At 35.5% G+C, this 21761-nt stretch overlaps 1 protein-coding gene across 1 annotated transcript; it reads right to left on the bottom strand.

Moving 5' to 3' along the window:
* Nucleotides 1-1467: 1467 nt before the first annotated feature.
* On the bottom strand, nucleotides 1468-14361 carry LOC119000401 (inactive caspase-12-like). Its single transcript, XM_037065333.1, is given in 8 exon segments — nucleotides 1468-1587; nucleotides 1961-2070; nucleotides 5083-5229; nucleotides 5643-5877; nucleotides 6639-6770; nucleotides 6772-6812; nucleotides 12691-12939; nucleotides 14122-14361. Coding segments are annotated over 8 exon segments (1020 nt in total). The 5' UTR covers nucleotides 14129-14361; the 3' UTR covers nucleotides 1468-1488.
* Nucleotides 14362-21761: the final 7400 nt, after the last annotated feature.

The raw sequence follows: 21761 nt of genomic DNA, 5'->3' as shown, positions 1-21761 counted from the left end.
GAAAAGGAAGCCCTGGCTGGTGTAGCTCAGTGGATTGAGCGCGGGCCTGCGAACCAGACAATCGCGGTTCGATTCCCAGTCAGGGCACATGCTCGGGTTGCAGGCCAGTTTCCGGCAGGGGTCAGTTCCCTGCAGGGGATGCACCAGAAGCAACCATACATTGATGTTTCCTTCCTCTCTCCTTCCCTTCCCCTCTAAAGATAAATAAATAAAATATTTTAAAAAAAGAAAGAAAAGGAAAAAAGTAAGTGAAATTTGAATAATATATGCTATAATGCTTGATGGAATATTACAAAATCAAAAATAATATTTAGGGCATTTTTTACTGTGATTAGTGAGGGTTGTCCTGAAAACAGAAACAGAACTGATTGTCCAAAATTAAGAAAATTTTATAAAAATAAGTTGAGTTTTTTTAACAAGTAGAGTTACAAAAAGTTTAAGAAGTGTTATTTCTTCATTAAAATTGTTTTATGTTTCTCTATGCTTAAGTGTTGTTTTTCAGTGAGTATGATTTACTTTTTTGATAAAATGAGAAGGCAAGCATACTTTTATAGGAATTTTATTTAACACCAACTCAACAACAGTATGGTAATGAGTTCAGCCTGGTATTTGTGGAGAGTGGGCAGTTAGGAGTTTGGTACAAAAAGTCTCTCTTTTTTCTGTTTGTACTGACATGTATTTTGTAACACTGGATAACAAAATCATATAGGTTTCAGGTGCACCATTCCACAATACATCATTTGTACACTGTACTGTATGTTCACCACCACAAGTCAAGTCTCCATACAAAAATATTCTTCATCAAAAAATCACCTTTTAAAGTAATAAATTCTTTACTAAAAATGTAGAGACCAGAATGCCTTCATTCTTTTCTAGAAAAGGTAGAAAAATAATATGACTATTAGTAACTGGAAGTAAGATGTAAATAGAGCTAATCTTCACTGTGAGATATATCTTCACAAAAGGGCTATGTATATGGCAATCGTGTACAAATGGGAAGACCTGTACTAAGGCCTGGCTGCCTTGGCCTGGCTGCCTTAACTTGGCTTCTTCAGTAGTCAGTTACACTGCAGTACTAGCTAGCCTCCTCACAGAATAGGGATGTAACTTAGCAAAACTGCCTTTTGGGGAAGGAAGCCAAACACTAGCTATATAAAACCTGTCAAATTATTTTCTTTTGTGTACATTTCAGATCTAAATATTTTCTACTCACTGAGAATATTTTTGAGAGAAATAAAGACAGAAGGGTTTTCTATCTGGACTTTTAATTTCTTATGCCATCATCATATTATGGTCAAAGGCAAACAGAACCAGGGCTTTCCCTGGGGCTGTTAAAAAAGGCAGATAAAGTTCCCCCTTTAGATAGGTGTGTGCAGCATTACTCTGTCCTTGTCTTCCATTCTGTCTGGACTATATGGATAGTCTCCAAGCAGGAAGCAGCCAAATCCACTTTTTATATGCATTTACCTGAGAAGTTTCATAAGAGCTTCAATTGCCAGGGAAGAGGTAAAAATACCGCGTCATGGACACTCTTTCAATTGTGGGCATCTGTGCCAGCACACTTGGTTTCTCAAATGAACGTTGAACCTAAATTAGTAAACAGATCCTTTAGAGATTTTCTAAACAGGAAATCTGAACTTCTCACTTGGAAATGAGAAAACTTACTGTATGTAATAAAGCTGTTGCCAGATAATACAAACAGAAGAAATTTTTAGCTTTTCCCTGGATATAATGGGAACTAGTACAAATGAAAACATTTCCTGAATGAGCAATTCAGAAAATTGGGATTAGAGAAATTTACTCTGGTTCTATGTAATACTTCTTAAGACTTCTTTAAATGAATGGGCTATATAGGAAGGAGCATCAAGAGGACCTAAAGCTTTAGGACTCTAAAAATGTTTTGCAAATCTTTCTACAAAGTTTTCTGGGGCATAGATTAAAAGGACAAGAAGATCCTTACCTTTCGAAAAATCTCCTCCAAATGATGACACCAAGAATATTCTTTAAAGTGCTGGATAATTTGGTAAATGAAGAGAGATCCATTTGTATCCATTCTCCAAGAACTATTATCTGCAAATAAAAAGTATAAAAATATCAGGGGAAGTGGCTTTTGTTTAAGTGTGGAAGATACCTAGAGCCATAGCTTTTGGTTAAAGTTTGATTTTGATGTTTTTGGAAGAGAGGGAGAGATCAGGTCTAGATAAAGCTGGGACTACAGGTTTAAAGAGCAGCCCTAAGAAAACCATCATTATTATCCCCTTGACTTTCTTACTATCGGGGCCAAAGTTATGACCCTTAGGATTGCTAGTAGTGTAAAAGAACATGTTCTTTTCAAAACTTACTATATATATAGTAAGTTTATTATATATATATATATATATAATACATTATATATAGTATATATATAATATAGTACATATAATATATAATATAATATAATAAATATAATATAATATATACTATATATAATATAGTATAGTATAGTATAGTATATAATATATATTATATTATATATTTATTTATATATAACACATATATTATATATATAATATTAATTATATATTAAATTATATATATAATTTAATCCAGCTCTTGACATTTTTTGATTCTGGGTATTCTCTTCATCCATACTGTTTCCTAGTATAATTTTTCACCCTTACAGTTTTTTTATGTGAATATCTTTTGAATTACTACTCCTTACCATTGCATTGTGATCAAATCTCTTCTGTCATAAAAAAGCAAATATTCTAACTATCAGTTTAACTGCAGCTACTACCCTATTTCTCTTCCCTTTTAACAGTTCAATTTTGCAAATATAGTCTACTCACCAACTTCATTTTTTTCCTCACCTGTTCACTACTGTCAAGCGTCTCCCTTCCACACTATATTTACCAAATGACTTTCTCTAAGGATATTCCTGTTCTCCAAGTCATTAAATCTGATTGTAATTTATTGGGTCTTACTTTACCTGATTTGTCGTTCACACTAGAAACTATTTTACCTCCAGCAAATTCTTTCTAGGTAATTCTGACAACACATGCTCTCACTATACCTTCTGAGTCTCGTTTCATGATTAAATCAAACCTCTATCTCTAATCTTGAACTCTGGACATCTGCAAGCCTCAAATATGATAGGATTTCTTCTAACTCTGTTCTCTGTTTCTAGATAATGTTACCTATTTTTAGAATTTTAAATATCATCTTTAAGTAAGCATTTAAAAAACATTATTCTTCATTTCACCTTAAAATATGCCAAAGGAGTCTTATTTTAGTGAATACATCACAGTCATCTATTTATAAACTTGAGTAAACTCTATCATCTTTTCTTATTTACCTGCTATATCCACTAAACCATTAAGTCATATTAATTTTCATCTACTCATTATTTCTTGGATCCAAAAACTCCATGCATTCTAAGACTATTATTATCACCCATAGCCAGTAATACTGCCATAGCACTTAAACCTGTCCCTTTATGTCTACAGTCTTACCAGATTGTAATCCATTCCTCACAGAATCCTCAAACTATCACTTAAAAATAAAAATATAATTTCCTTGCTTAAATTTCACCAATTTTTATTACTATTACTGTAAAATAACATTAGTAATACAGTATATTAGTATAAAAGACCAGATCCTTCCCTAACATATGAGGCCTTAAATTACACGGCTCCTGCCTACCTCTCCAGTCTTCCCCTTGGTCACTGTCACTTGGCTTCATGCTCCAGCCTCACTGGCCCTGTTTTCCCAGCTCCTTTCTTTCTCAAGTCGTCTGTGTACACTGCTTTTTCTGTCTGCAGTGTTGCTCTCTTGCCCCTGATGTGGTTAACTCCTTCATTTTTCAAATGTGGGCACATTGTTTTTCTTTAAAACACTTATCACAATTGGCAGTCATTATTTATGTCTGTTGTGTCATATGTATATCCTTCCATCTCCAATTAATTTCTGCCCCTTTGGCTTGAGCCAAACATTCTGAGCTGCAGTAACCATGTCTGCTGTAGTTGTGTATCATGTGTCCTGCACCCAGCCCAGTGCTAGCACATAGTTGTGTGTATTAGAAAGGAATGCAAGGAATTTAAGTATTAGGCTTCATTCTCTCAACTAAATTAAACAATCTATTAGAGCATGTGACTTTAATGTGGAACTCTTCTTTTAACTATATAGTTTCCAGAATATAAAATACACTGAAGTAGAACTATTCCAGATGTGCAGGGGCCTGCATGGCCCTTTTTCCTGTCGCTCCAGGCTAGACTTACAGGATCCTGCAGTACACACTTTTGGTCCTGGACCAATAGCACTGGCATCACCATGGAGAGTTTCTGAAAGGCAGAATCTCAGGCCCTGCCTCAGATCTGCTGAATCAGAAGCCTACATTTTAATGAGATTCTCAAGGAATTTTTATAAACATTAGAGTTTGCAATTGCTACACTTGAGCACTTAGAGCTATAACTTGTGTAAACTAGGTTTTAAAAATTGCCTTTACACCTAAATGGTTGCTGACAGTGTTGTGGATGGCTGTTAAACAGATTTTCTACAGAAGAGACTATGAACAATCAAGAATGGCTTTTGTTCTTACCTTCTACTCTTCTTCTATGACTTTTCTACCAAAGTAGGATTTTTAGTCACTGACTAGATTATTCTTAAGGCAGACACTTGAATGTTAACTCGTTTCCTAAGACAATATTCAAATAAGAGATGAATATATTCTAGGATAACAAGTATTAGTTTTCATGGCTCATTTAATTGCTGCTACAGGATCAGGTGGACCAAACCATAAAAATATGATACATTTCTGTAGCATGGGTATATTTAAAAATGAAAAAAAGAAGCCTCTTACTTCATTTATAGTATGGCTATTTTAAGTCTGGATCCTCACTGAACTCCTATTTAGTTTGAAAGCTTCCTCCAAAACAAAGACTTAGCTTTTACTTATGAAAAATTTAATATTTTAAATGTATTTACCACTGAAAGTGTCTCATTAGAGAGGAAGCGTTCTTATATTAGTGATAAGATATGATTGCAGCCTAGCCTGTAATCTAGAAACTGAGTGATTAAGAAACTGTCCTTTCTGAAGCCACTTACGTGGAGTTGAAGATTTGAATGCAATGAAGTCCTTCTCCACATGGGTCTTTGTAACCACATCACTCCAGATGTAACACTGTAAAGTATGGTCATATCTACATGCAGAAGCTCTTCCCATGTCAGTTACCCAAACAGTCCCATCACCTCCTGAGAGAGACATCCATGTCATATGAAAGGTGTTATATTTAAACACATACACAGACATACAAAATCTTTTTTACCATTACACCATCACTTCAGTACATCTTAATATATCATTTATTAAAAATGAAAGTATCTTACTACTAGAAAAGCTACCTCACTGACTGTGAACCATACGAATTGCACTTAAATTTAGAATAAATCTGTTGACCATCTGGTTGCAAGTGATCAGGGCATTCTGAATTATTCTAGGCTACTTATCATTTCTTTAGGAATGGTACAGGGTTAATTTCTGGACGGGGACTGAGCAGTACTAAAATAATATTTTTCTTACCTATCTCTAGGAAAAAGAAGGCTAGACATCAGGCAAATAGAAGAAAATATAAGGCCACTCCCTGGGTTTCCCAGCTCAGACTCACTGCCTCTGCATGCCTGCATGATGATGACTTTGGGTTTGTCTCTTAGACTCTGGCAGTTACGGTTGTTGAAAATCTGGAAGATTGTATCATCGTGAAGTATATCTGGCTCTTGTTCTGTGTGCTTTATCCCACAGATTCCTTCCAGGATGCCATGAGACATAAACACCAAGAATGTACTGTCTGCAGATTGGTGTTCTTCCCGGGCAGCAAACTGTAATAGCTCTGTTTCCATTTCATAAAAGAGACTCCAGAATTATTATAAAGACACTCTCCACATATAGCTTGTACTCAAACAGTACAATATGTGGAGTAAACAAAAAAGGTGCAGGCACCAAGGAATCAGGTGGTTTGAACTTAGGAAGATGCTGGGGAATGAAATATAATGAGGGGGCAAGAGACTTGACAAGTCTCCAGTAGGAAGGCTAAGCGTTCGTCTGTTCTGTTTGTTGGAGTTCCTATAAGTTTTCATTCCAAAAGGCAGACAGTTTTCTAGTGACAAAGGCTATAAACACTTAACAATTTTCTTTAAAATGGAACAGCAGAAAGTTAGGTTTAAAATAGTTTGTTTAAAGTCACCCAAAATATTTTAGGGAGAGCCCAAGTCACAACTTTGTGTGTGTATTTTTTACTACATACCTGGTTTCACATTTATACACATGGTATGAAAGTGATAAAAGTCTCATGAGCTCATTATGTAGGTATCAGGCAATTTAAGGGCACAGGTCCTCCAACTCACCCACACTATCAAATAATAGATGTCACTCGGACTGAGGCCTTTAGAAAGATGCAACATTTTTAGGGAAATATTAGTACATAAAGGTGCTCTGAAACTTTGATATGAGACTGGGCATTGGAGGAGGCTGCAATACAGGGGATCTTATTCTGGAGCAAATGTAATTCCTGCGATATATATTTTGTTCTTATAGCTGATAAGGAAAAAAAGTTAAAAACTGTTTAGGGTGGTAGGAAGCTTGTCCCATTCTCCTGAGTCATTACCGGAGCTGTAAGATTCACTTTTACAACCACTGAGTATCCAAGGTTTTCAAGCAGGTCTTGCATCCCCAAAAGATCAACTTCAGAACCATACCGGTTATGAAGATTATCAAATTCTTTGTTGCAGATGCTGAGGGCCAGGCGTGTTCTGCCCTCCTTCTCCATTATTGGGTATATCTGCAATTAACAGATACAGAGTTAGTTGCCCCAGGTCTCCTCCCTTTTGACTAAAGTCCATACAAAACAGGCCTCTAAAGTTATAGAGTGGATGGCTGAAGAGCTTGGGAATGGTGTATAGGAGTTCAGAGTGTGTTCCAGGATGAAGTGGAAAAGACGGGAAATCTCATGTAAGGATCACTTAATTAGATAACATTCTACACCATTTGTCTTGATCTTATACCCTTTATAACAAGAACTAAAATTCCCAGTATGTCCCCACTATCTTCTTTGAGTGGGCAAATTTATGTGTCTGCCTATTCCAAAGCAAAATACCTCATCTGCCTTTGTTGTCTTCAGTCTATGCAGAAGATCAGGAGGACAAAGCTTTAACTTATGATTGGGTTGGGAAGCCTGGGTTTCCGGGGGAGCTAAAAGAAAAAGAAAAAGAAAAAATCACTAAGCCGTAATATACACTGCTTTGCAATCACGCAGCACTTTTGAATGGGTTTCCATTCTTTGGAAATGCTTACTGCCATCCCACCAAAATGTTTTATATTTAAAATGTCTAAAATAAAAGTTTGAATACTTTTTTTCTTTCTTCCTCTTACTGACCCCACTATATATTTCTGTTTTTGTTAGTGGTCATGGCATCAACTGATCTTTCAAAGCCAATACATTAAACTCATATAAACACAGTATCTAAGATTTAAAAGGAAACCTAATGTTCATTTAGCCTAGTCAAGTCATTATTCAGATATTTGAACTCTACTTTCAATACTCCTAATTTATTATTACCACTCTTTGAAATATCCCCACTAACAAGGAACTTAAAGCATTTTAAAGCATTTTTGAAATGTTTTGAAAAACGTTTTAAGTCCCAGTATGTATTTCCCACATTGGGACCATTAAAATAAAATTTAATTCCATTCCCTGTGAAAGCTCATGAATTCCTCTATGACATCAATATACATCCCCATTGTTTTATATACATGCTTCATATCAACAATTACTGTATTTTTATCTTAATAGTGTTTATTATACTGCAAGTTTAATTAAGACAGGGAAGGTGTCTTTAATCCTCGTATTTCCAGCATCTAGCATAATATCTGGCACAGATTAATGTTATCTTTCACAGATTATAACTGCTTATCAATGAACAGTTGCCTTTGACTTGACAATAGCTATCAAGTATCTCTTTGTTTTTCTTAGGTCAACAAGCCTCTGTTCTTTTTAAATTTTTTGCATAAAAACGATTTAATATTTTAACCAACAAACCCGTCAGTTTACCTACATCTCTACCCACCTATTCTATTTTTTCTCCTACTACAAAGACACAATCTTCCTTCTATATAAGGGTGATACCTCTACTTATGCTCTGAATTTCATTCTCTCTCTCACCCACAAGGACTTTAGTCAGGTATTCATTCAGTTTTGAATTCCACTTCATCAGTTTCTCTCATTCTTCCCACTATGGTATTCCCATTGACATATCAGCCTGCCTTCATATCAGGGTACCTTTAAAAAGCATCTTTGCCTTGACCCTGTTTTGTCTCCAGCTGAGGATTTGTACTGAGAAGTGGGGCAGAGTCCCTGCTGACTTTCCAGCACAATTCCTTGAAAGCTTTGTCTGTTTTAATTATTTTTATTTTTTAACTCATTTTTTTTCTTCTGGATACAATACAAACTGGCTCTTATCCTAACCAACTAAGTGAGGTACCTGTTATCAAGTTTACCATTTTTTTATTTCACATTTAACATGGTGGAACACATCTTGTTTCCTGAAAAAAAATGTGTTCTAGGCTTCTGTGATGCTGCATTTTCCAGCAATTCTTTCTAAATTTGTCTTCAGTATGGCTCTTCTTCTTCTGCTAGACATACAAAAGTTGGGTTGTTCTATGTGGGGACTTCATTGTTCTCTAACTGCATTTCTCCCCAGGGCCTCTTTCAGTCCCATCATCTTAAATCTATTTACATGCTGATGAGTCCAAACATTTATTTCCATCCCTGATTCCTCTTTGAATTCCTCAGTAGAACATCCACCTGTTTACACAACATGTACCCTTAGATGTAGAACATGTTTTAAATTAAACATGTACAAAGGGCTCCTGGTATTTATTCACAGCTGCAAATCTGTTTCTCCTGACTTTACTATCAAGCACAAGTTTTCTGTATCTCAGTTGCCAAACCAAAAAATCCTAGAATCATCATCAATTCCCTCATTTCTTTTATTAATGCACAGCCAATCCACCTGTATTTCTCTTTATCTTACCCCCATATAGATCCCAAATTTAACTCCTTGTCATCATCTCTATTACTACAACTCCAATCTAAAAGCTATTATCTCAACTGAAGCATACAAGCAGCTTTTAACTAGCTTTTTTTACTCTATTCTTGTTTACATATCCTCCATTTAAAAACTTCTTACAGGTTTCCTGTTGCAAATAAAATTCAAATTCTTCTCCACTTTCTGAAAATCCCCAAATGGTGAAGCAACAATAGACTGGCTCCTTAGTAGCTCCTCCTACTCTGTTCCCCTGATTTCCAATTCTCCAGCCAGACTGGCCTTTTCCATGACAAGATCATTCCAGACTCAAGAGCCTTTATTCTTGCTCTTATTTCCTCTTTCCATGGAATGCTTTTGATTTGAACTGTGTCACAACTCCCTTGTTATTGTTCAAGTATGTACTGATCTATCACCTCAAAAGAGTTCTCAAAATTACCCACCCTGTACCCCCCACTGATCCCAACAACAGCATCTTTTCCTATGGCCTAATCCTCTTTTCTCGTGTATGTCCCCTGAAATTGCACTATTTAGTTTTTGCATGTTTCTTATATATTCACCCTCACTACAGTGCAAACTCCATGTAAGCAGGGTCTTTGAACTATAACTTTGCTTTTTGCTATAAACCCAGTAATTAGAATAGCATACAGTAGGCTTTCGATTAATGTATGCACATATATAATATATAAATATATAAAATGAATAAAGATTACAAAGTTTTTATTCCCTCATTCAGAAACTTTGAAGATATGATACTCAGAAGACAACACTGTCACTACTCCCTGTTCTTTAAAGTGGCTGTACATGACATAAGGTTCTTTGGTGACTATATAGCATATATAATTCATACTGTTTTTAATGTACTTTTCTTTTTTTTCTTATTTTAATTGTTGTTCAAGTACAGTTTTCTGTCTTTTATTCCCATCCCAGTTCAGCCAGCCAAATCTCCTCCCTCCCTCCCATTTCCACCCACCTTAGTTTTTGTCCTTGTGTCCTTTATACTAGTTCCTGTAAATCCTTCCCCTTTTCCTCTGAAATTTCCTCCCTTCTCCCCTCTGGTCGCTGTCCCCCTGTTCTCTATTTCAGTGTCTTTGGTTATATTTTGCTTGCTTGTTTGTTTAGTTGTTTAGGTTCCTGTTAAAGGTGAGATCATATGGTATTTGTCTTTCAACACCTGGCTTATTTCACTCAGCATAATACTTTCCAGTTCCATCCAGGCTGTTGCAAAGGGTAGGAGCTCCTTCTTTCTTTCTGCTGCATAGAATTCCATTGTGTAAATGTATCATAGTTCTTTGATCCATTTATTTACTTATGGGCACCTAGGTTGCTTCCAGCACTTGGCTATTATAAATTGTGCTGCTATGAATATTGGGGTGCATAGGTTCTTTTGGATTGGAGTTTCAGGGTTCTTAAGGTATAATCCTAACACTGGAATTGCCAGTGTTATTAAAAAGGGCAAATCCATTTTTAGTTTTCTAGAAAAGTCCATATGGTTTTCCATAGTGGTTGTACCAGTCTGCAATCCCACCAACAGTGCAGTAGGCTTTCCTTTTCTCCACAACCTCTCAACACTTGTTGTTTGTTACTTTGTTTATGATGGCCATTCTGATTGGTGTGAAGTGATATCTCATTGTGGTTTTAATTTGCATCTCTCTGATAGCTAGGGATATTGAGCATCCTTTCATGTGTCTCTGGATCCTCTGTATGTCCTCCTTGGAGAATTGTCTGTTTAAGTTATTTGCTCACTTTTTTAATTGGGTTGCTTGTCTTAGAGTGGAGTCATGTAAGTTCTTTATATATTTTGGAGATTAAACCCTTGTCTGTGGTATCATTGGCAACTATGTTTTCCCATATGGTTGGTTCTCTTTTTATTGTAATACCATTTTCTTTAGCTCTGCAGAAGGTTTTTATTTTGATGAGATCCCATTTGTTTATTATTTCCTTTATGTCCCTTGCTCTAGGGGATAATGTACTTTTCTTAATCACATCTTTATTTGGTTTTGTGAAGTTGGTAGTTGTTTATATCATAGATGTTTTATAGATTCTTTTAAAGATATTATTAATCCAATTTAAAAATATGCACCTGAGACAAGCTGATATATATCAGAGAATATGATTAGACTATGGCAGATGAGATTAATGTATAGGTTTCTTGTGTTTTACCCCATTTCTCTTCCCATTACACTACAGAGACTTTCTTACATGCCTTAACTTAAATAATGTCCTTATGTGTTCATGATATTACCTGCCAGAGGTAGAACAGATGCCTGGCACAATCCAGCATGCTCCTCAGTTTTAGCATCTTAATTTCCACTTTCAGATTCTTAGGAGAATTAAAGAACAGGGATGTGTGTGTTAATTTTATTTTTATTGGGGCAGAAACTTTGTTAAGGACACAAGGAAAATACCTGATTTCTTAAACCTAAATTTTGTGGTCTTTTCACTACAACATAGGGTCCCTGTATAGCTGCCTTCTACCAAGTCATGTATGAGGGCTCCCATGAGGCATTGGGTTTTGATGGCATTTACCTGTTGGAGGGACAGCCAATGCCTGCCGTGATCCAGCTTTTTGCTCATCCTCATTTTCTTCATTTTCCTTTTCAGATTCTGGGTTGGAACAAACAAGAGGTTAAGCATCCATCCTCTACTTCAAAAGTTATTTCCAAAGATGAGCATTGACTGAGGACATGCATGTCCTAGATCTTTACCAGAATACGTCCTGACAACACTAGGAGTCCAAGAATTTCTGACTATGGTGTGAGATTTGAAGGGAGTTACCTGTCCAGGAAGAAGATTCACTGTGCTCAGGTTCATCATCTTCATTTTCAGGATGAGACTCTGAAATAAAATAAAAATGTGTTATCAAAATAAGTTTCTCACAACTACACGCTTCCGACCCTTTCCCTTGCACTGACAAGGAAGTGACTATGTTCAGGATAGGGCTACCTTATCAAGCCTGGAGGTATGGCTCATTCTCTAAATTCCAGGTTTATTTGTTTGTTTGTTTTTTTAAAGAATTATAATATTCTGTCAAATGAAAGAAGAGTCAGACTTTCTGAGAAACAAGGAAGAGCTCATTATCCTCCTGTTTATATACTACAAGGAATATATTCTTTCATCAGAGTTTTTCTATGCAAGCATTTCTTATCCTGAGGAGGAAAAGTGCATGCCTTTACAAAAGTTAGTCTTTCAACAACAACGATATGATACTGGAGGGATATTCCAAGGATTTGGAATATACCAATGTATATATTTTACTCTAAAGTAAGGATCAGCAAACTGATCCATAAAAGATATGTATCTCTTGGAACTTACATTTTAACAGGGAGACATATAATAAAATGGACAAGTAAATGCTGTAGAATGATTGAAGGTGACCATTGCTAAAAGAATTTAAAAAGGAAAATGGGCATCATTGTAAAGTGATTGGGGATGTTGCAACAGGGGTGAAAGTAGATCAGGGCATTTTGAAGTATCAAATGAGAAAGTCAGGCAAAGAAGATACTAGAGTTGTAGATAGGTTGTTCTTCACATGGTATCATAAATAAGAAGATAATAGGTGTAAAGATAGTAGATGAAGAACAAGTTACTAGCCTTTTGGACTAAGCTACTCACCTAATCTCAGCTGTCTCTTGGTGTTGAAGAGCCAGTCCATAAATATTTTGCCTGCCATTTCAGTTTTCTCAGTGACATCATCAACTAGGTTTTCAGTCCTGTTCACGATGAGTTTCACTCCTTCCCCTAATCTTTGTAACTCATCTCCATTTAATACATTCTTTTCCATCAAATCATCAAAAATGCCATCAAGGAAATTCCTTGCAATTGACTTCACCATGTTGATAGGATCTTCTTGAGGCCTCTTGTCTGTGAGAAAGATAGGATTTTAGATGTAGACAGGACCTTCAATATCTGTTTCTAGGCCTGTGGTTCTTGAATTTCAATGTGCCAAAGATAAAGCTTGATAATCACAACTCTGTGTACCCCATTCACAAAAATTCTAATTTGATAGGCCCTGGCCAAGTAGCTCAGTTGGTTAGAGCGTCCTCCTGATACACCAAGGTTGTTGGTTCAATCTCCAGTCAGGGCATATGCAAGGAGCAACAGTGAGTGTATAAGTGGAACAACAAATCATCTATCTATCTATCATCTATCTATCTACCTATCTATCATCTATCTATATATCTATGTTTCTATCTTAAAAAGTGATTTGATAGATTAGGTTGGATCTATCAAATTTTCAGCTTCATTTTACTTCATTTCCATGAACTTTTCATGAATCTAACAATTCCCAAGATGATGACAAAGACATTTAAAATAAAACCTACCAGTATCTTGTTCAGGCCTATGCCTTTTTATAGATGAGGAAATTGAGTTTCAGAGACGTGAAGCAGTTTCACTAAGGAGGTTAATGATGGCCGACTTTCTTCGGTCTTTGTATTGACTATCATCTATTCACTTCCTGTCACATTTATCAATGCTTAATTTAAAAACACATTATATTCCATATGTATAGCAGTAAAGCATGAACAAATTACACCTCTAAAAGAATGCATTTTGTTTTCATGGGCAGGGTTGAGGGCAGAGCTCTGCAGAGATTGGGAGAGAAAACCATAGCTGGTGTGCTTGCTGCTGCAAACGAAAGGTCATACAGAGAACAGGGACATGGAGAAAATGCAAGTAACTCTGTTCCACAGCAAGGCTTCTCATCCGAATAAGAGGACACTCGTAAAATTGGTGAGAATTCTGGGTCAGTATGAACACAAGAAAAGCCTAAAATCACAGAAAATGTTTAAGAACATAGGTACAGACTTTTTACATGCTCCCTTCTTCCTAACAAGCTATGACTTATTAACTAAGATAGTTTGTGTTTTCATAGTCATTACTGTGGCCCAAACTCCTATCACCCACATCCTAGAGTAAAACAGTTTTGCAGGGTGAGTGCCCCTCTCCTGGATCTTTTTATCTCCCCCACCCCATCCTCCAGAGCTGTAAAACTCCCAAAACACAGCCATAAACAATTTTTAAAAAAAAAGCATAGCCACTCACCAACCATTGCTGCTTCAGTTCCCAGGGCAGGCAAAGCAGTGAAAATGAAAGCAGCCTTCTTTCTTATTTCAGTGGACTCATGTGTTCACATTGCCTAAATGAGGAACTGCAGCTTCTCAAATTCTATTCTCTGCCAAAGTAGAAATTGACCCCTCAGATTTGTAGCTTATTTTCTTTGGAAAACAGCAAAACCTGTCTTCTCACTTTGATATAACAAAGTCTGCAGAATGAAATACGCACACACAAAGTTTTTGTTCTGTTTTCCAATCTATTTTAACACACTTAATAAATCAAATTGACCCTTATTTGTCTGTGTGCCACCCCTTAACCACTAAATTGGAGGGAGGACCATTCAACCCTGGAAGGGAAGTATAAATGTGGAAGGCTTGAGGGGAAAAAGAAACCCACTGAAAGCTGTTGAACTTAGTAAATGTATCACCGTTTTAAAATCCCAAATAGATAATCTCTTCTTTCTTTCTATTTTTTAGAAAACAAAAAACAACTTTACTTTGTATACTAAAAAAAATTCCTTCTTAGTGAAATGTGCATAAAGATTATTTCTCAGTTTAAATAATAACAATAAAGAGAACCTCAGAACTATTATATTCTAATTAAATTCAATGGTATCTGCTAAACAAGATCATTGGAGTCTTCACATATTTGTAAGAAGATTCCAGTACTGATTTTGAAAATAAATGTTTAGATTGTGGTTTAAAAAATTCAGTGTAGATTTATTAAACAATTACATATAACAATACCTAGAACAGTGCTTAATTTATAGTATTTGATGAAATAAGATAGTTCATTTCCCGATACTCAATGAAACTTAGGCAACCTTTTCTCTCTTTCCTGATCTCCTTACTTGTCAGTTCTGGGTATTATTTATTTGCGCATTCATGTGTATATTTTTTGTTTGCTGAATGCAAAAAGGACTCTTCTACTTAATTAAAAAATAATAGCTTTGCCATTAAAATTAAACAATAAAAAAAATTATGAAATGGACTATTATCATCTAGCTCTTCTCTTTTTGTATATACCACTTACACATTTTAAATGTCTATATTATTAATATAATTACATATTTATTTCAAAAACCTACATGCATGCATACATGGACACATACAAAAAGCATGTCCATAATTTTATACAATGTTCATTCAGGTTCCTTAATACATTAACTTCTTACTTTGATCTTCATTCCTTCTTGTATCCCCAAAACATGTTAGTATTTTCATTAAAGCAGTTTGCTAGTTGCAAATTCTTTCAATTTTTCTTTCCTAAAAATATCTGTATTTTGCCTTTCTTTTCTTTTAAATCTATTTTATTGTATTTTTTCCATTACTATTTATCCCCCTTATACACTCTTCCCATCTGCCTCCTCTAATCATCTAGCTTCTTTAGTCTCACATGACAAAGTTATCATAATTATATGTTTACTTTGCATATTTTGTGAATTTTTACTATGCTTTAAAAAAAGCACAAAAACAACACTGATTTTAGATAGCCCCAACAATTGGCTTCCTTGGATCCATGGTCTTTTCCCTGATTGCAGACTGGTCTTATGACTTGGTTTGGGCCAACCTGATGCAGTAGTGGGACATTGTGCAATTCTCAGCCCAGGTCTTTGGAAGCATTGTGAATGTCTCCCGCATGACCACCTGAGCCTCCATGAAAATAGGCCTGCTCTAGAGAATTGAAAGATAAGAAACACCACATAGAGAAGAGCCCAGCTATGTCAGCCAAGGTTACATCATATTTAAGCCAAATGCTTTTCAAACATATGAGAGATCCCAGTTATTGCACAGAGCCCCAAATCAAGGAGCTGCTTAAGTGTTCATGATATTAAAAAATAAAACAACACCCAGTGGACTAGCAGATGTGGACATGCTGTTTATAACTCACATACAGGTGAGTGCACCCATGGCAGTGAGTTCGTGTGAGAGAGACCACACTTCCTCCAGACTGAGGGTCATTATAAGGGGTCTCAGATAAAGGTAGCTTGGGTCCAGGTTGCACAAACCTATGTATGGCCTGGAGCTGCATTACATCAGTGTGTATGTGCAGATGGAAAATGTCCAGAAGCTGTCACAGGACAAGAAACCACTCCCAAAAGAAGATAAGGAAGAAGTTACCATCCATTTCCAAAACAATACAGATTCCTTCTGACTAGAGACCCTTTGACTAACCCTCAGTCACATGAGGGAGAAGGGCCATGTATTGACCCCACACTAACAGTGTCAGTGGAGATACCTAACCTACATACAGGTGATCTCAGACACATAGGTGATGCCAGGAACAAGAAGACCCACCCAATTGACTTGGGAATCATAGTAAATACTTATTGATACAAGCCACTAAGTTTTGGGGTAGTTTGTTACTCAGCCATAGATAACTGACAGATATATACTTGCATATGCCTTTTTCCCATAGTATCTTTAATTTGTTTTTTTTAATTTGACAGTAGATGAAAATATTTATAAAAGTCAACACTTTAAGAACTATCTCAAATATTAAAAGTGTTTCCAGGTTATAATTTTAGAATGTTTTGCAAAATTAATAGATATACAACACAATTAATCCAGTAGTACTGAAAAAAGCATAATGAAAAGCATATTCCCCAGTACAACACGTTCCATTTTTAATTCCACATCCTATATTTCATTTCTCTAAAGTATTTTTTTGAAATTTACTTTTTTTTAAAAGATTTTATTTGTTTATCTTTAGAGGGGAAGGAGAGAGGGATAGAAACATCAATGTATGGTTGCCTTTTGTGCGTCCCCTGCTGGTAGTTAGCCTGCAAGGAACCAGCCTGCAACCCAGGCATGTGTCCTGACTGGGAATCGAACCACGATCGCCTGGGTCACAGGCCCGCGCTCAATCCACTGAGCTATGCCAGCCAGGGCTCTCTAAAGTATTTTTGTTTTGTTTTGTTTTTGTTTGTTTTCTAGTGCTAATCTTCAGAACTCTCAATAACATGCTTATTTATCCTCTTATTTCCTGATATTAAATTGAAAAATTGCCTTTGATACTTTATACAAAAAAAGATATGCAGTTTGTTTACACTGCCTCACTTCTACCAGTTCTACCTAAAATTTGGTAATTTAATTTGAATTATGTTCTTGATTAATTTTTTAATATTAAATAGCATTTAACCCTCATTTCTTCTTCCATCAGTGTTGCTCAGTAATGATTCTCCTCAATGTAAGTTGCTGATAGTTACCTACAGACAATTCCCTCCACCTTTTCTCACCTCCAATTATACCACCATTTTAACCTATGTTTTTATTTTACATTATAAAAGTTATTAAAATTTTCATTCAATTCTTTATTCACTACCAAGTTTCCTGTGCTCTGTCCATGCAATAACTAAATGTTATTGCAATGAAAAACATTTATATTAGTATTGGAGATATATGTAGATATATAGATAGATTCTGTATATATATGTATCTATATATAGTCTGTCTGGCAAAGTGATATATTAGCACTACATTTTCTTCTCTTTGAGCCTAATCTCATAAATATTCTTTCATTCAGAGAAGAATATTTCTAGTCTCAATATCTACCAACTCACCATCACCTGGTCTCATGTAGTTGGGCTTCACCCCAGCAATTCTAAGGCTAAGCCACAATTTTATTATATTTCTTCACTTTTACATAGTCAAGAGCATTCTTTAACAATAGTCCCATTTCTCTTCTACTTCACTGTTTTCCCACTTAATCATGTCAATGCTATAAAAATTAAAAAAACACTATAGTTTCTCTTTATTAAAAAGAACTCACTTGATCCCTCTTTCTCAAAACTCCTCAAAGGTGTTTTTTTATCCTTACTCTTCACAAATGTTCTTCATTCTTTCTTAAACCAGTTTCAAGTACTCTTTGTCTCTGTCCCTCTACCAAAACAATGCTTGTTAGTGTAATCTATCACTTCAATGTTGCCAAATCAAAGGTATAATCCTCATTTTTTTTTACCTATTAGAATCATTTCACAGTGATATTTATACCTCTCCCTGAAACCCTTCATTTATTTCCCTTCCAGATCACATATTTGTCTTGATCCTCCTGTTACTTCATTGGCTGCTATTCACATCTTTGTTCTTTGCTTTATTTTTCCTCACTTATTCAGGAGTGTCCCAGTAGCTTGGTTTTCAAAACTGTTTATACATATGAAGACAGCTCAAAAATTTAACCTCTCACTATGCTTATTCCCTGAATGCCATTCTCATATAACCAATGACAATATTTTGAATGTCTAGTAGTCCTCCCAATTTTGACTTTCCCTACTACCTCTGAGAGTACAATCCTATTTTATTTGAGTTATTAAAGCTAATTTCATTTTTCCAGTCATTCAGAGTAGATCTTTCGCAAAACTTTATTCGATTTGGTGGCTTTTCCTCCAAAACATAAAGGTTGCTCACTACCCTCACTTCTTGCATCCTGATCTAGACTACAATCAAATCTGAATTTTTGCAATAGCTTTCTAAGTATTCTTTCTGCTTCTCATTATTGTTATTATCATCTTAACCCCATAGCCAGAGTGATACTCATAAAATATAACTCTAATAATTAGTTTTATTCTTCTGCTCATAATTCTCTAATTGCTTTTTACTTTTGAGTAAAAATGAAAAGTCTTTTACTGTAATGGTGCCTTGTATATGTGGACCTTGATCTCCTCACTGATCTCATGTCCTAACTTTTCCCTATTCTTTTTGTTCTCTGATTCTAGACACAATAATTCCCTTGGTATTCTTCAAACACCCCAACCACATTCTTTTTAAAAATATTTTATTTATTTATTTTTAGAGAGAGGGGAAGGGAAGGAAAAAGAGTGGGAGAGAAACATCAATGTGTGGTTGTCTCTCATGTGTTCCCTACTGGGGACCTAGCCGCAACCCAGGCATGTGCCCTGACTGGGAATCAAACTGGCGACCCTTTGCTTCACAGGCCCACACTCAATCCACTGAGCTACACCAGCCAGAGTGCACATTCTTATCTCAGAGCATTCTTATTTGTTTTCTCTCTGTCTGGAATCTTTACCCTTTACATATCTCATAGCTGACTATATCTTTTTCTTCAGGTTTCTTCTGATGATAAATTATGTGTTTATTTTATTTTTGTCTATTATCTCTCTTTTCCCTGTTAGACTTCATGTTTTCATGAAGACATGGACTTTGTCTGCTTTTTTTTTACATAGCAAATGCCTGATGTAAAGTCAGTTTTTAATATTTGAGATTGATTAATCAAATGGATCTTTTGTTGATTATGTGTACTATGAAAAGTTCTTCCCCTGGTTTCTACAGCTTGTTTTTTTTCTTTCTACTATCTATAAATTCACTTTTATTTTTATTTTTAAGTTTTTTCAAGGTATAGTTCATAAATGAAACATTGCTGTTATTTAATGTAAATATTTCAATGAGCTTAGAAGTTTGACTATACTCATGATACCATCACCACAAAGTTTAACATTGTACACAGTGCTCTTAAATCTTATAAATTTATTTACAGGTTTTTTTATACAACGTGCTTTCCAAATCTTGTTGAAAAAAATGCCCTTGCATGAATCACATACAGATACTTTCCTACATTTTTTCTCCTAACAACTTTCAAAACATTATTTTTCACCCTTTGGTCTTTACTGAATCTGGAATATTCTTTTGTGTATGGCTTGGGATACAAAATATGTGTGTGTTTTCTTACAAAATAATTTCTTGAATCATTTATTATTTTATTTCTGCAACCTGCCATGTTTTATATTATTTATTCTAGCCTTTGCATACTTTTCTGTGTATCTATTTGTCTACTTGTGCCAACTGATAGAATTTTACATTATGTTATGATATGATTTGTGTTCAGGTAATGTCTCACCACTTTTTAACTATTTTTCTAAGCTATTATTACTAATTTACCTTCTAAACCAATAGTATAAGCAAACTGTCAAGTTTAAGAAAATACCTCATTATATTCTTTGATATTCTGTTGTGCTTATAAATTAATTCTGGTAAAAATAGAAAATTTTAGATTCATTTGTTTTCTCACAAATTATGTGTCATATACCTCATGCTAGTTAAATCTTATTTTATGACACTCAATAATTTCTTAAAATAATTTTTCATATATAAGTTATAACTATTTCTTTTTTATTTAATTATTGTTCAAGTACAGTTTTCTGTCTTCTACTCCTATCCCAACCCATCCCCCTCAGTGCTCCCCACCTCCCTCCCATTTCCACCCCCCTTAGTTTTTGTCCATGTGTCCTTTATACTAGTTCCTGTAAATCCTTCCCCTTTTCTCCTGAAATTTTCTCCCCTCTCCTCTCTGGTTCCTGTCAGCCTGTTCTGCATTTCAGTGTCTTGGGTTATATTTTTCTTGCTTGTTTACTTTGTTGTCTAGGTTCCTACTGAAGGTGAGATCATATGGAAAGACAAACACCATATATGTTATAACTATTTCTTTATGTTTTCTTCAAGCACTTTTTATGTATATTGTTATTGCAAATAGAGGTTTCAAAAGCAAAAATATTTCTTACTTGGCTGTCTTTTGAATAGCAAATGTTATTAAATGTGTATGTATTGGAATTCTTGTGAATGTGAATATTTTAAATTTTAAGAAATTTATTTATTGTATTTTTATAAACAACTTTGTTTTTATCATCCCTTTATATTACAATTAGACATTGAATTGCTCTTTAGAAATTAGTATTATACTGAAGTTATAGTAATAGGTTGGCAAAAAGTCCATTTAGTTTTTTCTGTAATATATTTTAAATTTTAAGAAATTTAAATGAGGACTTTCCGTCAAGATGGTGGCATAGGTAAATGCAGTTCACAAATCCTGCCACAATTACATCAAAATTACAACTAAATTATAGAATAACTACCATTCAGAACCACCTAAAATCTAGCTTAATGGAAGTCTTACAACAAGGAGTGCAAAGAAGAAGATACATCAAGACTGGTAGGAGGAGTGGAGAGGTGAAATGGACTTCTGCCACACCGATGTGTGGCAGATAAAAATTGGAAGGGCTTTATCTGCTGCAGAGGTCCTCCTTGAGAAGTGAAAGGTTCTACCCAACCATCATCCCTAGGACTCCAGTGCCAGGAATAGAAGTCTCCATAACTCCATGCTATAAAAACCAGTGGAGATTGTGCTCAGGGAAAAGAAGGCTTCTTTAGTCCCAAGAAGTTCCTCTTAAAAGTCCAGTGCATGGACTTAGACTCACTGGCCCTGGCAGCAACTCAAAAGTCACCAGGGACACATGGGGAAGGACTGAATTGTCTGGCATGGGGCAGGAGCTTGGGGGCAGCTTTCTGCTGGGAAAAAAAAAAAAGTGCTAGCAGAAGCCATTGCTTCTTTTCTGAGAAACCCTCCACACAGCTGTTAGACAGGCACCATATCTGAGTCTCCATCAACCTGTCTCACACAGTTAATTTGGCCCTGGTATGTTGGGAACTGCTCTGCCTGGTTTCAGAAGTTGTAATGGCCCCCATGACCAAGGCTGAGTGAACGACCTCTGGAATGTGAGCCACTTAGGAGACAAAGCTTGTCTCTGGTAGCAAGCGCTGCTTCTGCTTCCTCCCCTGCCCCCAATGCTTGGTCTGTTAATCAGAGATGGGGCAACCTAAGCCAGACATGATCACTTG

Source organism: Sturnira hondurensis, unplaced genomic scaffold (assembly GCF_014824575.4).
Source record: "Sturnira hondurensis isolate 20B ecotype Veracruz unplaced genomic scaffold, ASM1482457v3 Scaffold0015659, whole genome shotgun sequence".
Taxonomy (NCBI): Eukaryota; Metazoa; Chordata; class Mammalia; order Chiroptera; family Phyllostomidae; genus Sturnira; species Sturnira hondurensis.
This window is presented reverse-complemented; position numbering and strand designations above follow the sequence as displayed.